Source organism: Anomalospiza imberbis, chromosome 5 (genome assembly GCF_031753505.1).
Source record: "Anomalospiza imberbis isolate Cuckoo-Finch-1a 21T00152 chromosome 5, ASM3175350v1, whole genome shotgun sequence".
NCBI classification, from domain to species: domain Eukaryota; kingdom Metazoa; phylum Chordata; class Aves; order Passeriformes; family Viduidae; genus Anomalospiza; species Anomalospiza imberbis.
In genome coordinates, this window is record NC_089685.1 from 28,622,607 (window position 1) to 28,638,422 (window position 15,816).

Here is a 15,816-nt window from a genome sequence, read left to right on the forward strand (position 1 = left end):
AGCTTACTGCCTTGCAAAGAAGGATCCTTATTCTCAAAAAATCATCAAAAGTGTCACCTGCCTGTGATGGTCCTAGGTGCAATACCACCAGTGCCTCCTCCTCCCATGCCCCCTGAACCAACCTCCCCTCCTCAGTTCCTTCATTGCTGCTTGGCAAATGTAGCTAGCCTGTGGCTGGGCCTCAGCTAGGCAAGTAGCTGCCATAATTTGGGTTACAGGAGGAAAGGAAAGGAGACAATGATCAGACAGCTTTTCAGATGGGTCTTAACTGCCAGGTTTGGGCTTTTTGTACAGAAATAGGAAAGGAAGGTTAGTGCACACTTCATCCCTTTGGGTAACTTCAATCATGTTTGACAAGAAGGTTCACAAAAGTGCATTATCAGTTTCCCTTTAAGTCAGTGGGGAAAAATAAATCTCACAAACCAAATTGCCTAAGGCTAAGAAGTTTACCATCCTTTCAGATTTTCTACATACTTTTACAAGCAAATCAGGAAGTTATCTAAAATATTTTGTAGATTATCTTTAATATCATCCTAATATATAATGCAACTTCTTATACATAAGGCATGGAAAAATAGTAATTTGCTTAAAGTAGTGGTTTGTATGTAATAAATGTGTAGTTGAAAACTGTTCTTATTCTGTTTAACATAATTGCTTAAAGCAAAAGAAAGAGAATTCAAAAGGAAAGGAGAAGAATCTAATAGGATTTAAGTAGCAGAAGCATATCCTGCAAAAGATTATGGGCTTGATAAAAGCTGCTCCCTACCTTACATGCATCTCTCGATACTAAATCTTTTTAGAAAACACTAAAATGAAAAATTTTCCTTCAAAATACTCCAACACACATGCTTTTGTTGACCTCTCTATCAAAACCATTAACTGATTTCCCCATTACCTGTTATGTTAGACAAAGCCAAGGAATCCATTGAGTCTCGAACACTTTGTTCTTGCTGTTTCAGGTCAGACAAACATTCGAGTGAACCTCCATACCATGGCGCTTGGTTGTGTTTGTATCCTGAGGCCCCGTGCTCCATGTCTAGCTCCTGGATTTTCCTGCTGCTGGCAGGGCCTGGGTGGCTGCCATATGCAGAGTCTCCCAAACCATCTTGTGACTGGGCCCAGTACATGTCTGATTGATACTTCTTACTTGCTAGGCTTGGATTACTTTTTTTCAAGTCCAGCTTGCTCTTGACCATGCTATCAGAAATCCAGTGTTCACTTGATCTAATGTCTATTTCAGTGGGTTGCTGGAAGAGGCTTTTATCGCCAAACTTCAGAAGAAGTTGGGTCATGTAGTCTTCATGTTCAGCCCACTCTTCAGGGTCTTCAGGCATTTCTTGCTCTACCCTTCCTTTCCAGAAGTCTTCATTAACAAAGCCTGCCTCTTCCCTTGAAAGGCTTAAATCATCCAGCTTTCGAGAAAGAGTATCATCAGCATTGTCTGAAAGGCCAGGAAATTTGTAATTGAGGGCCGGCGATAGGAGGAGAGACTGGCGGCACTGGTCGGCTGACCGGCTGCTTTTTCCCATGCGGACACTCCTCCTGGAATCTCTGGATCGAGCAGACTGAAACGCAGAATCAGAAGAGTCAGAGGCATGAACATCCTCTCCCAGGCTGCAGGTTTTTGAACAGTAAATCTGCCCTTGCTTTGGAAGGAAAGGGCAGCCAAGCAAAGAGGTCTTGCACTGAGCACAAGAAAAGCAAGTTTCTGTGGCATGCCAGTGCTGTCCATCATAGGTCATCTGAGCATGGTCAACACCTGGAAAGAGAGAAAATGCAATGCTGTGGGTCTCTCAAAAAAATTACTTGCAGAATTTATACTTCTGGAATGTGAAATCATTTCATAAACTGGCTTTCCCTTAATTTGTAAGTTTAACACTTATAAAGGACACACTTACCAATGTGTTCCCCACAGGTCTCACAGTATTCTGCATAGAGAGATTCAAAACAGTTACAGCAGAACGGCCGCCCATCCTTCATGATGTACCTCTGTCCGCCCAGGATTGTTTCACACTCGAGGCAACAGAAGTGTTTCATGTGCCAGTGGCGACCTTCAGCTTCTGTACACTCATCAGCAAAAATTATCTTTTCAGAGATAAAAGAATACTTTAGTTAAGTAGCCTAAACCTCACCTTGGGAATTAGAGCATATAAAATATCCTAACTCTGCAGTTCGTACACAAAATTTATTTTTATTTTGCTCCCTTTCGAATACAAAGATAGAAACAACAATCTCCCACAACAGAAATAAAAAGAAAGAAAAACAGTACATTCTAAATCAAAAAAAAAAAAAAGAACCTCGGAACTCAACCATTAAAGAAGCTTCTATAAGGATAATATTTTGGAAAATTTGAGAATGTTCAATTCTAAACATAAACAGGTGTTTGCTATCGAAATACCATCTTATTGCTTGTAATATTTCCAGTTTGACAAGAAATTAAATATCTCTCAGCTTTCAAACACATCTATGCAGCAGAGTCCTGACTTCTTAAGCACCTGGAGTTAGGAATTTCTGACATGATGCAGTTTGTCATCTGAAAAACAGGAGTGTTTACTTGGCTGTGAATTATTTACCTCATCGCAGGCTGAACATCGAGGTTTGAGAAGTTCAGCATGGTGTCTGCCACAGTGAATTTTTCCATCTTGGTAGAAGTAGATAAGGTCAACAAGAAGCTCGTTGCATGTGAAGCACACAAAACAGGACGGGTGCCAGCACACACCAGGCCCAGCTCTTGAGGCAAAAACTGCAACTTCTCCACCGTTTACTTTTGTACCACACTAGGAACAAACCCAGAAAGTGAACACACTTCCCATTCAAAACTACTAGCTTCTTGCATTTAAACTGAGTTATAACACCAAACCCAATATGAGATTTTATTCCAAAATTCTGACAAGAGGAAAACAATATTATGTTTTGGTCTAGATGAACTGCATCTCAATGAACCTTCTGTGAATATAAGTTTATTTTATACAAAATAACATTTTAAAGCATATGTCTGCTTTTTATTTGTCATTACTTTAGTCAGCATTAGGGGTTTTTTTTGAGTAGGAAATATATCAAAGACTCAGTTCATTCCCGATAGTATCAAAGGTTACATTTTGCTTAAGCAAGCACTACCTTCTTTCTTCTTCCATGCAGTTTCAAAAATAATCTTTTGTTGTTGTTGTTTTCAGACATAGACAAAGGTAAGTTTAAATTTTAATACTGAGATACTGTAGTTTTACATTATTCAGCCCTGTAGCTAGCTTATGGCACCAGTGTGTTACCTGCTCACAAACTGCGTGCATCACTGCTCTGGAGAGTAGTTTAATAGTGCCTCGCCCCAGTGCCTCCTTTTTGCGCTGAGAACTGAACATCTGCAGCTCCTTCTTTTCCTCTTCACTTAACGACTGGCAGTATCTCACCTTCCAGTGAAAACACAGGAGAACTTATATTAGAGACTGAGCTTCTAATGTAACAGATGAGTAAGTAAGTGCATATATGCAAGGAATTCATCAGGCATGCTGCCAATCATCATTAAAATTTACCTGCTTGCCTTCTCTACCATCTTAATATTTAGGTAATACGGCCTAACACAAAAATAGTATGGAGAGAGATTTTTTTTTTTCATTACAGGAAAAAACTCACCATGCTAAACTGAGGAGTTGTTTAGGCAAGAAAAAGATTTTTAGAAGCTAGCCCAAAGGCTGCTGCTAACCTAAAATAACGGAATGAACCCAAAATCAGCCATAACATTGTCCTTTAGATTTATGGTTAAGTGCCCACGACTAAGTGTTGCAGTATACATAAGACCTTAAGTACTGACACCCCCACCCCTTTCCTTACAAAGAGCTTGTTTGTTATTTCCACTTCTACTCCAAATTACACTGCATAACTGAGATGCAAACCTTTTACTATCACAAAGCATTCTTTTTGTGCTGCCACAATGCAATTCCAGGAATTTGTAGGTTCCTGGTAATTGGTGGGTGGCTGCAAACACTATAAAACCAACTTGTGTTAAGTTTATTGCAGTGACACCAGCCTCCCTAACAAGCAAAGGCAGTGTCCTTCCAGACAGCTCTTATCTGCACACAAGCCAAGTGGACAGCTGAACAATGGACTCAGTGTACACACCATGCTGCTTTATAGCTCAGATGCCACTGCGGGCCATGGTTTAGGCTTGTAATAAATACACAGGCAGGTAATTCTCCACGGAAAAGCTGCCAGGGAGACCCAAGCCCTGACAGTTCATCCTAAATCCTGTATTTACCTCGTTATCGTGGGGTGGCAGCTGATAGAGAAGTTGTTTAATCCGGTGTTTCTCTCCGGGGCTGTTAACGTAAGGGACCTTCTCCTCTGGCAAGCAGGCAAAATACAGCTGGACCTGACCAGGAGAAAGGCAGAGTTCAGACACAGGGACACGCAGGCCCCAAGCACTGCCAGTGTCCTTTGGCTACTGTTTTATCTCAGGTCTCATTTACTAAGGAAGAAGAGGTCACGCTACATTAGACTGTGACAGAGTTTGTGCTGAAAATACAAGACCCAGATGAACCAGCTCAGCAAACCTGAATTCTCTGATAAAACTAGCACCCAGCTGCTGAATTGCTTTTCTGGAATGCAATTTGCAGTGACAATTAGGGGGGTATCATAAATTATGCACATTTAGTGTTCTCATTATTCCCACCCCCTTCAGGGCTGGTCAACAACTCCATGGAAATTCTAAGTTTCCCTCTGCAATTTACCACACAAGGCACGAAGCTTTCCAGAAAACAGCCACTATATAAACAAATTTAATTTGCTCTCTGTATTTTACACATTGTTGAGACAAAAGCTGTTCTGTAGTCTCCTGCTGATCAGGTTCACCCAAAGCATCAGCTTTCATTGCTTCCATGTGGGCTTTGGTAAGAAGGTGGAAACATCCTTCCCTTGGGAGAAGGCTGGATCCAGCCACATTTCAATCAGATGCAAATTAACCAGGAGATTTTCACGGGATTAATGTTTTTGTATTAGTCTTCAGTCTTTTTTTTTTTCAGAAGAATATTATGACAGGAAAGCTGTAATGAACACTATGACAAAGCCCAATGGCAAAAAATATTTTTGTGGAACAGCTACAGATTTACTGTTTTTCCTATGCAGTTTCCAGCTTGTCACGAGGCCTGGGGCTGTAAAAGCTGACTATTGGCAAAAATATTACTTGCCATACAGATTTAAATAATGATCAGGTCAACATCTTATTACTGTGCAAGACAGATGAAAAAAGGCATTAATCAGTCACTTAAGTCAGGAAGCAATCAAAATTATGAGAGACAGATTGTACAAAACATGGCTTGCTCTTCATTTAACCAAAATTTAAACAACTGAAGTCTACTGTAAGCCCACTTGCTACTGACTATATTTCAGGATGCTCCAGAAAAAGATAACATGCAGCAAGAAGTGAAACTTTAAAAATAGCTTATGCCCTTTTCTCAAGTTTATTGCACTGTTCTCAAAATAAGTAATCCTTTTGGGGAAAAAAAACCCTCCCATCTTTAGTGAGTTTGGGCTAGCTGGGATTATGAGGATATTTTAGGGCATTTAATTGTTCTGGCAGAATGTTAGCTCACTGTTTGCCTTAAGGTCTGATTCATCAGGATTCTTATAGATGCTTAAGTAAGTGATAAAAAGAGTTGCCCTAAAAATAGCCTGTTATTTGCAATTCCTGCTGACTTGTTACTTTACTCATTATTCAGAAAATCTCTGCATTGCAAAAAAGAGACATCTTTTGCACTTTTTTAAACTATGGGCTGTATAAGCTTGCCAGGATTGCTCTGTCTCCTTTAGCAGATGTTGCAAAGTCACCCTGGACATTTAATACTGAAGTCTTGAGTTCAGAATATTACTGAGTACACAGCTTCAGCACAGTTGCAATATCATCAATACCATGAATGAATACCATGAGCAGTTCATTCTGGTCTCCCATAGTATCGGTCATCCATACTTTCACTTATATTCCCATTGCCGTGTGATGTTACACAAAAAAAGGGGACTGAAGAGAAGGGAAAGGACAGCCCAACCAAGCCACAAGTGTCAGCTCCAGACACCATGCAGGAGGAATCCTGGCATGAACAAATGGCAGCCATACAACTATTTAAACAAGTGTAAAATACATTATTGCCTGTCACAGTGACTGAACACTTTCATTTATATGTGCTGTCATACCATCCATATTCTAGATGTCAAATGCCTAATTATTTAAAGAGTCATACAAGTGCAGTGAAATACTTGGCCAGGGAGCACAATGTCATGAGGTATGCCATGAGCTTTAATTAAACCTAATTAACTTCTTTCAAAAAGAAAGCAAACTTCTATGCTGTTTTTACTCGGCAATACCTACCTCTGCAGCACATACTTTTTGAAAAACCTTGACTGGCAACTTTTTTGGAACATAAAACACCTCAGGGCTGAGAACTTTAAGCTCCCTACACACAGCCCCATTGGACAGGAAACAAAAAAGAAGTGAAAAGTTCTACATGTATTAAAGTTTTATACATTATAAGAATTTAATTAGACTTAGAGAGGCAGCATATTACTCCCTCAGATAGTCCTTATGAGGCTTATTTTTAAAATGCAGAAACATGGTTGGTACCTGCTCTGGTCTGAGGCCTGGGGGGACCCAGGCATATTCCTCCAAGGCACAGCCAGAGTCATCGTCAGAGGTTGAGCTTCGCTGACACCCAAAAATGAGGTTATTGGCTTTGGGCTCCATCTCCAATGGCATAAGTGTGCAGTGTTAAATATCTCAGCTGCAGCTCATCAAGCAGTGATCTGGAGAAAAAGATTAATAGAGCTTTAATAGATTTGAACATGAACAACTAATTATCAGTGTAAATGATCTTACAACAGTTTAGTATTCCTTCTGTTGTCCAGAACAACAAATTAGTGAAGCTTCATTACAACTTGCTACAAGCAATTCAAAAGTGCTCAAAAAAGTTATAAAAATAAAACTATTGAAGAAAAAGAAATTCCAGAAACCTAGGCACAGATTACCACTTTTGGCAACCACAATGTATTTCAGTATTAACACTTGTCACCTTTTACAGTTCTGCTTGTTTCATATCACAGGATGTATACATTTAGGTGAATCTAGGAAAGACTCAATGAGCAGGTACTAACAACAGGAATGACACAAGCTCTTCCTGAACTCATTACAACCACTAACCTAGTAAATCAAAATACATGACAACCACTTGTCAAAAACTAAAGAAATTATTGGGGAAAGATGGTTGTGCAAGTAGCATCCTGTTGTTCACAAGGCAGGCACAGAGCATCTGCTGGATTCCTCTGAGAACTTTGGTTGAGCTGTATGGGAGCGGAAGGGCGTTGGTCCTGTTAAATTTCTGAAATCAAATTATGCCAGATTAGTCTCTGTAAAATACATAATGATTGTTCTGTCAATTTAAAACCCTACAGGGAGATGATTTTGTTGATTCATGAAGCCTGCAAAGCTTAATATAAGTGGGATTGTTTTGAGTCACAACTGGCAAAGAAGGCTCTCACCAAGATCCATAGCAGTCTGCAGTAAAAAGCTTAACAATATATATGTCTTGTATTAATTCTAACAGAAGTTCTTAGGAAATTCAGATGAGGCATTTCAATGAAATACAGCTAACCAAAAGCACAGAGGATTTGTCCTTACACAACAAATATCCTGACCACTTGCGGTAGGGACAAGCTTACTCTTACAATACCATGTTACGTGTGAGTTGTGCCTTCCCTGTTTTGGGACGTTCTTTCACCTGTTTATCTAAACACAGATCCAATTTTGTCAGTGCTACTTCCAAGCTGTAGAAAATTTTAATCTCCTTGACATAAGCCTTGCTGATGGGTCTAACGAGAAGATCAATCTAAAAACTTCTTGTGGGTACTACATTACATTTCCAGTCTCATCACCACTCCTTTAGAGGAAATAAGTTGCTCCTAGATCACAGGTGGAACATTTAAGACTGCTTACCCAAATGTTCTGCTGGTTACTCAACAGGAGTTTCTCCTTCAAGCGTGAGCCACTGCCTAGTGCCAGGTTCTGATAATTCAGCATATAACCCAAACCTGCTCCATAAAAAGTGGCCATATGCATCCAAAAGCTACAAACTCAGAGAAATTATAATATCCAGTATATAGTCTTATCTAGCCCTATTTTAATATGTCTACACATTCCCACAGCCCATAAAAAGAGATGGGATTACTTAACTCTTCCACTGGACTAGTGCTCCAAAAAATTAAGTTGTTTACTTCAAAAACTTCTGGTTCAAAAACATACACACTATTTTTGGTGCACATCTAAGATGCCAACACACTTCATAGCTGCACTGTAATAGAAGATTAATTTAATATTTGATGGGGCAAGCAAACCTGCCAACTTCCCCTCTGAGAACAGGCTGTTTCTGGAAAGCTGGTGAGCTGTCAGGCACATGTCTGAAATCTTACTCAATTGAACAACCAAAGGTTAGCACAACAGCTTCTGAGCTTAACATTACCATATTACAGTCTTACTCAAGGAAGGTAAGTATGATCGAACTCAATCCTTAAAGCTCAATCCTATATATGTAAAATTGAAAGACAGGCTACCTGGTACATACTGTATCCCTTGAATTAGTTGCTCTCAGAAAGAAATTATAAGAAAAGGAATACAGAACTGTTTCCCCTTCCCACTTACTGGTGGAAGTAAAGTCATGCATCAGGTATGTTTTTGTTATTGCTTGCATAAAACTGGGGTGTGAGGAAGGAGGGACAGAGGAATAATGTAGTTAGGATGCAGTTAGGAAATCAGTCTAGGAAAAAAAGGCAAGTGTTCACTGTTGCTGATGGATAGGGATGCTCAGTTTGACAGCTTCTATCATACATCATCTATATCCAAGTAATTCTTAAATATAAAGTCACTAGGAATATCATTGAGAAGCTGAATTCCTTCCAAGATTACCTTAACAGCAGATGAACTGTTTTACCATTTCCTTTTAGAAAGGGGCAGATGCCTGGTTTGCAATAATGAGCCACTCACTGACACCTAAGCTGGTATTTCCAATTCTTAGGGGTTTGCAAGAACTTGTATTAGTCAAATGGTCCCTTTTCAAGAATTGACTCCTGCCGGATATCCCAGGAATAAAAGGAATCATTAGGTTAAATATCTTCGACAATATTTCATTAGGCAGCACGACCTCAACCACATCCCACAGGAAGCAGATTTGAAACATAATTTAGGAAAAGAGACAGGTTCAGCTCTGGCAGTGTCTGGGCACTTGAGCAGAGTGTACTCCTGCCTTGTTCTCACAATACCCAACACTCACAAGCACACCAAATAACTGAGTAATTGCTTCATACTGATTGTTCAAAACCCTCTCTCCACAAGATCAAAGATTAACTTCTCTTGAAAGACAAGGAAACAACCCAAAATCTGAATGCATTATGACTTACTAACTTTTCTGAGTATTTTGAACACTAAGACTATATACTACTCTCACAATGAACAAAGCAGCACTGGTCAACATCAGGATCTTAAGCACGGCAAAGGTACATAAGTGTAGGAGTGTTGCCTAATTCCTAAGGAAGACAAGGCACTGGTAAGAGAGAGACTAGGCTGCTTTTCTGCAGAGATTGGTCCTGCCTGGGCCTCCTCTGACACATCCATTTCAGAAAGCACATACACCAGCTCCTACAAGAGGAATCCACAGACCCATAGGTCCAGTTTCCAGTCACACAGGGCAGTTTGAAAGTTTGGCTGATAGAGAATAAAAGAAAAATACATCTTACCTCTAAATGTAAAATGCAACTTTACAATCAGGGTTCTCCTCCCCAGATAAGGTGATTAAAAATGTTCAAAGCAAGGACCACAAAACTCAACGAACTGAGATTAGAACAGCTCAAAGGACATAATTCACTTTAAAAGAAAAATGCTCCCATAGGATGAATGTGAAGCTGGCTATAAAATGATTGACAACAAACCACATATAAATAGAGCCACATCACAAATACTGTGTGGTTGCTGAGAACAAGGTTTCTAATCCAGCCTATCTTAACAGCAGGCTATCTGAAGAACTATTTTAGCAACTGCTTGTTTAGGAGTTCTTCTTCCTTTCCTGTTCAAGTGTAATTTGGTTTGCATTTTAAAACTACACGGTTCTTCCTCCCTGCCCCCCAGCCTCACTCATCCTTCAAAGTGATCTGTTTAAAATGACTACATCCTAAGGAGGATTCAAATGAATATAAACAACAGCTGAAAAAATAAGTGCTTTCCAAGGGATGACTAGAAAGGTGGTCTTTCTACTCCTGCCATGACACCTACAAAACACAGCAAGGATTTGTTGTTTTGCTTTGCTTTCCTAAAGACCATGGAACATTTTGAGGTTTCAGCTCTGTTCAAATACTGCCTCTCAAAAAAGGCTCTATAGCCTACAAGGAGGTTTTTCACTGGCAGGTTGACAACTATGAATAACATAATTGAGTTACACAGCTAAATTTGATTTGAAAAGAAAAGCAATTACTGTGTTTTTTCCACTGGTGAATTAAAACAGTCATATGACAAATTCCTTAGAGGCAAAGACAAACTACACTCCTAATTACAAAGCTAAGGATACACAAAATACTGGGATATCAAACTTAGAACAAAGCTGTTGCTGAAGCCCATATGAAGGTTATCCCCATGCTAGGATTTCCAGCCCACTGATTATGTTCCCCCATACCAGATAGAAGAGGTCACGATTTGTAAGCAAAGTTAGACAAACATCTCCTTGCCCACCCCCTGCTGTTTTATTCTGTCCTGCAGGGCAAATTGTTTTAACAACTTTTTTGTTAGAAGGCTTGTTAACAAGGCTATAGGGGATACAAGATGCATATCACATGCATCCTTTCACAATGAAGGCCCAACGACTCAAGATTAGCATGGTCAGCCCATTCACCTGCTTATTTAATCTCTGGTGCAAGATAACTACATTAGAAGAGGAAGGGCACAATATAACAACAATAAACCACCATAAAGTAACTATTAATAATTCAAAGCCTATTTCCACTGTGTATTATGCACATGATCAGGAAGTCCCATTCCCTAGCTACAGTGAGCTCTATAGCTCTCTGTGGGAAATCCGGATCCAGAACTGATAAGAAGAATCTACATCAGCACCAGCACACAGCTGCTGGGTCCTTTTGAGTACCGAACTACCCAGAGCAGTGGGGAAGGAATAGAGCCAGTTTACTGTTCATTCAAAAGACTTCTAGATGGACCCTAGAAGAACTGTTTTCCTTTTTTTTAGCCAGTATACAAGGACCAACAGAGAAGTTAACTGCTTTCCTCCTCTAGCATCGTAGCGCCAAGACCACTTTTCCAACTGGAAGTCGGACCATCCTTCTCACGGTATTTTCTTTTGACGAGCCATACATACTGAAAGGCAGGCTACCTGCATTTAGCAAAAGGAGGAAGCCCCGTGACAAAGCATCGCCCCATGCCAACACATCTGATTTGGCCGTGTTATCCTTGGCTCTGCACATCGCTGATGGAAACTCAAGCACACAATGCAACGAGGCAAGATCCAAACCTCCAGCCGAGAAAGAGGTATTCTCACGGATGCCACCCTCCCCTCTCTCCTTAAGAGGGTTACAGATTTAGAAAGAAGGAAATCTTGCCTTTTACAGTCTCCCATTGATTTTCAAAATTCTATTTTAAACAGCAGCCAGACTTTACTCCAATGTACACATATACTCAGGTTTCACCCCATCACCTGTTGGCTATCGAACAACACGCTTCTTTGTTAGGGCTCACAGCCCTCATTTGAGACAAGTTTCCAGAGAAAACACTTGAAGAAAGTGTTCAATAAGTCACAAGACAGGAATTGTAAAAAAATAGAAAAGTAAAAAAATTCTGCGCCCAAGCCCCGTACACCCTGACCGCCCCGCGCCCTCATCTTGTAAAAGCCGGGACGCTGCCTTCCTCAGCAGGCAGAGATCCCCGAAGGACAGGTGGGAGGTTTTCCCTCATGAGCAAGTTTCAGAGACCTTAAGGTGGGTCAGAACCACCCAGTCCCCCGGGTCCCCACGCTCTGGAGCCGGATGCGCAAAGGCACCGGCACCCACCCGTCTGTCCTGTCCCTCCGGGGGAGTGCCGCGAGGGAGAGCGGATACAAGTTACCGCCAATTACCTCTGTGCGGCAGCGAAGCAGCGGCCAGGCTGCTGGCGGAGCCGGGGAGGCGGCGCAGGAGAGGCGATGCCGGCTGCAGACCCGACTCCGCGCCCCGCGCCCCGCCGCGGCAGCTTCACACCGAGCCGGGGGCTGCGCCCCGCCGCACACCCGGACCGGCGCCGGCAGCTGCCCGCGGCTCCTCCCGACCCCGGCAGGCCCGGAGCAGCGGCCAGCGCCAGGCACGGTCCCGCCGAGGCAAGGGGCGGCGGGAGCTGCTCCAGCCCTGTCCCTGCCGGGCGGCGCCACCGCTTCCTTTCCCCGTCCTGCCTGCTGGGAGCGCAGCGGGAGAGATACCTGCGCCTCCGCCGTCCCCTCCCGCGGGGCGGCAGGCCGGGGGCCGGGGAGGGAGCAGCCTCCCCAGCGCTCCTCCCCGAACTCGCTCCGGACCGGCACCGGCAGCCTCCCGACGACTCCCAGGGGACCCCCGACCCCCGGCGAACCCCTGTGCCCCTCACCGCTCCTCCGTCAGGCGGCGGGAGGGATCGCTCCCACCAGCGATCTTCCTTCAAAGCGCTGCCCAAGGCAAGGAGTGTGGGAAGGGGGAGCGTCTCCTGCCACCGCCCCCGAGGCAGGAAGGGTCGCCGTCCCGACCGCCTACCCACCCAGGGGACTGAGCGCCTGCACAAGCAATAAATTCTGCGCTCAGGACACGACGGACACACGGTTTGGCTACAGTGCTTTTGTTCGTGTTTACGCCCGAAATAGATTTCCCACCGCACCCTGGACGCGCTCCGGCCGCCCCGGGCTGACCCGGCCCGGCCACCGCCGCCCCGCGCACCCGGACGGGAAGAACTCGGTTCAGGACGGGAAAACATTTGTTCTAGGTCTCTGTACATGAATAATAAAAATAATAAACCCTATCTGAAGCCGAGGATCGCAGACAGCAGCCGTCCATCACTGCCTCCCTTGGCACATTCCAAGTGGGAAAGAGGCGTCCGAGCCCCAGCTTACGCACAGAGAAGTAGCACCGGGGCATTTCCTAAGAGGCTGCCACCCCCCGCTTTTACCACTTCCCCCGACCCCGTAGGCATAAAAAGCCCCGAGAGGCGGGTGCTCCGGCTTCAAAGGCAGGCGGACGGCTTCCCCCCGGCACCGCCAATGTAACCGTGAACACCGCGGTCAAATTTCCTCTTCCCTCCCGCTCTTTGTTCCCTGGGGAAGTCATTATCAAAGGGAATTTATTCGCGCTGCATCTCGGGGTCGGAGCGACAACACACACACAGCCCCGACGCGTCCCACCGCTGCGAGGGGCAGCGGCGACCCAGCCCCCTCGCATCCCGTCCCTCGCTCCCCGCCGAGGTCCCGCAGCCGGGGGCGGCTTATCTGCCCGGGCCGCCGTGCGGGACGGCGACGGGGCACTTCTCAGACACTTATCGCTTCCCCCAGGAACCGAATTTGCATGGGTTTAAATTCACTTCTGTAAATTTGAATGGCTTTGCTCACAGTGCGCTGAAGGAAGCCGGTCCTGACGGGTACAGGCGCGGGCGGAGGTGCTCAGAGCAGCGTCCCTGTCCTCAGCACCGCCACCCCCTTCCCGCGGGCTGCCCCCGACCCTCGGCTGGACACACGCCAGTCTCATGGCGAGTCGGGAGAAGCCTCCACGACTCCTCCCGTGGGCTGATTCCCCATCGCTAGGAGCAGGCAGCCAGACCGGCCGGCCGAGGGACCAGGACCATCTGGGCTATCCGATCCCGAGCGGCACAGCCCATCCTGGGCTAACGACGCTGTACGCAGTCGATTCCCACCACCAGCCGAGGAGATGTGCCCAGAGACACGACCATTACACCTGTAACCGTGGGTAAATGCAGAAGGCCCCGCGCAGCTCCAGCCACAGGGAATCAAAGCTGCAGTCTGTGGCTCCTGCGGCAGGAAAAAACCTGCTAAACTCCAGCAAACTAACCAGCTCCCATCCTTCCACACCCCATTTCACTTCCATAAGCAGTTTCGCTGGTTGTACCACCTCCATTCTTAAACAGCTTAGTCGTTTTGAGGTCAAAATTGGCGTATCACTTGGATGAACTAGAGATTTTGCCAGAGCTTTTGTCTGTGCTGGCTTTACGAGATCCAGACTCTTCCTATTCTGTTTGTCGGACTGAGCAGACCCCATCTGGCGGCCAGCTGAACATCTGCCAGCTCCATTCATCATTAATCAAAAATGGAAATGTCAGGAATAATGTTTATTCTCCCCCACTACATGACTGAATAAATACCAACAATTTGCATATATTGTCTATGCCGTTTCCAGAAGTGCCTGACATTTTCTCAGCAGCTCCCCACACTGAGGGCTCAACACCTCTGCGCAGCAAATTGCAAAAATGAGGATTTCCTTTGGGAACTTCTGCAGCACAACCAGCTCAATGGCTGCAGATAAGTTTGCAAAGTTTCATGACCAAGAGTCTAGCAAAGCCAAAACTACATGTTCACTTTGCTGGAAAATCAAGTTGTCCCCCATTTTCCTAATGCTTTCCTTGACACTGAAGTGTCAGAGGGTGTACAGAGATGGTTGGGTACATGGCTTTTCTTTTTTTCCTGGACTTTTGTGACTTGAGCACAGAAACTACGATATTGCTCTGGACAATGCACTTACACATTACCAGGCCAAAACCAACCATTGTGATCTTCTAGTCTGAACTAATGTGGTCATAAGATTTTCCTACATTTCCTGTCTGTATGAACAAAACATTTAATCTTGATTTAAAAGTACGAGCAATGAAAAACCCACTACAACTTCTGTTAAATCCATCTAAAGCCTTTTAAAATTATTTCAGGTAGTCAATTATTTTACAGTATGTTTTTTTCCCTTTTTTCTTTTTTTTTTTTTTAATCTCAGATTGCTGTGTTTCTGTGCTCAAACACTTGATTCTATGGTATCTTTGAATGTTAGGCTAAAGAAACAGCTATCATAACTCCCCTTAGGCAGTTGCAAATTGTGAAAGTCATTCCTGAACTGCCTCCTTTGATTTCAGCTGCTTCCACAAGAACAAATGTGTTGCTATGATTTCTTCTTTATTTTCACACAACAAATATGACAGCATACATACTCGTTCTGTGAAGTGCAAACTATGCCACAGAAGTTGCCTTAAAAAAATTGTAAGAGCTAAAAAGACAGGCACAAACTGACTCGCCCTTTACAACATGTCCCCCAGTCTTGACTGCATCTGGTTAGAGCTGATCCTTCAAACAACCAAATGTTTCAAGGGACCTGTAATGGATATGGAACCTTTTGCCCTAAGGTATTAGCACAAATTTAGTCTAGGTAACAACTTTCTTGTACTACTGACCAGGTCAGCGATATTGTCTGGCCTGTAAGAAATTTGCTGAGTTGTCAGTGTGGTTTCCCAGTTCCAAATTAGCCAGATCAGGGAACATCCCCTCAGATGACACTGGTAATTGCTACCTTTGTTGGCAGTCACAGAAGAGAGACCAAGCAGCGGAAAACAAATTAACCTCTTGTGCTTCAGAGGCAGCTTCTCTAGGTAGGACAGTGGCACAACACCCACCTCTCAAGCCTGATTAGTTCAGTGGATAAACAGAGAAGTTCACCATCGATATCATCACCCTTTATTGATCACCACCTCCATCCCAATACTTTTAATTAAGTATCATCTCACGTGTTCATTTAAAATAAAAAGTT

General features: G+C 43.8%; 1 protein-coding gene across 3 annotated transcripts in view; it reads right to left on the reverse strand.

Moving 5' to 3' along the window:
* The window catches only part of PRICKLE1 (prickle planar cell polarity protein 1), a 65,314-nt gene that overhangs the window by 2,628 nt on the left and 46,870 nt on the right, over positions 1 to 15,816 (reverse strand). For 2 of the 3 annotated variants that reach the window (XM_068190029.1, XM_068190030.1), the window contains exons 2-7: positions 6,605 to 6,783; positions 4,250 to 4,363; positions 3,267 to 3,404; positions 2,574 to 2,777; positions 1,899 to 2,085; positions 896 to 1,759 (exon numbers count right to left, since the gene is read on the reverse strand). In XM_068190029.1, coding sequence (XP_068046130.1) covers positions 896 to 1,759; positions 1,899 to 2,085; positions 2,574 to 2,777; positions 3,267 to 3,404; positions 4,250 to 4,363; positions 6,605 to 6,736 — 1,639 coding nt within the window. In that variant the 5' untranslated portion in view covers positions 6,737 to 6,783. Of the gene's footprint in view, positions 1 to 895; positions 1,760 to 1,898; positions 2,086 to 2,573; positions 2,778 to 3,266; positions 3,405 to 4,249; positions 4,364 to 6,604; positions 6,784 to 13,038; positions 13,063 to 15,816 lie in introns of those variants that run through there. The other variant, XM_068190031.1, reaches the window with a different exon arrangement.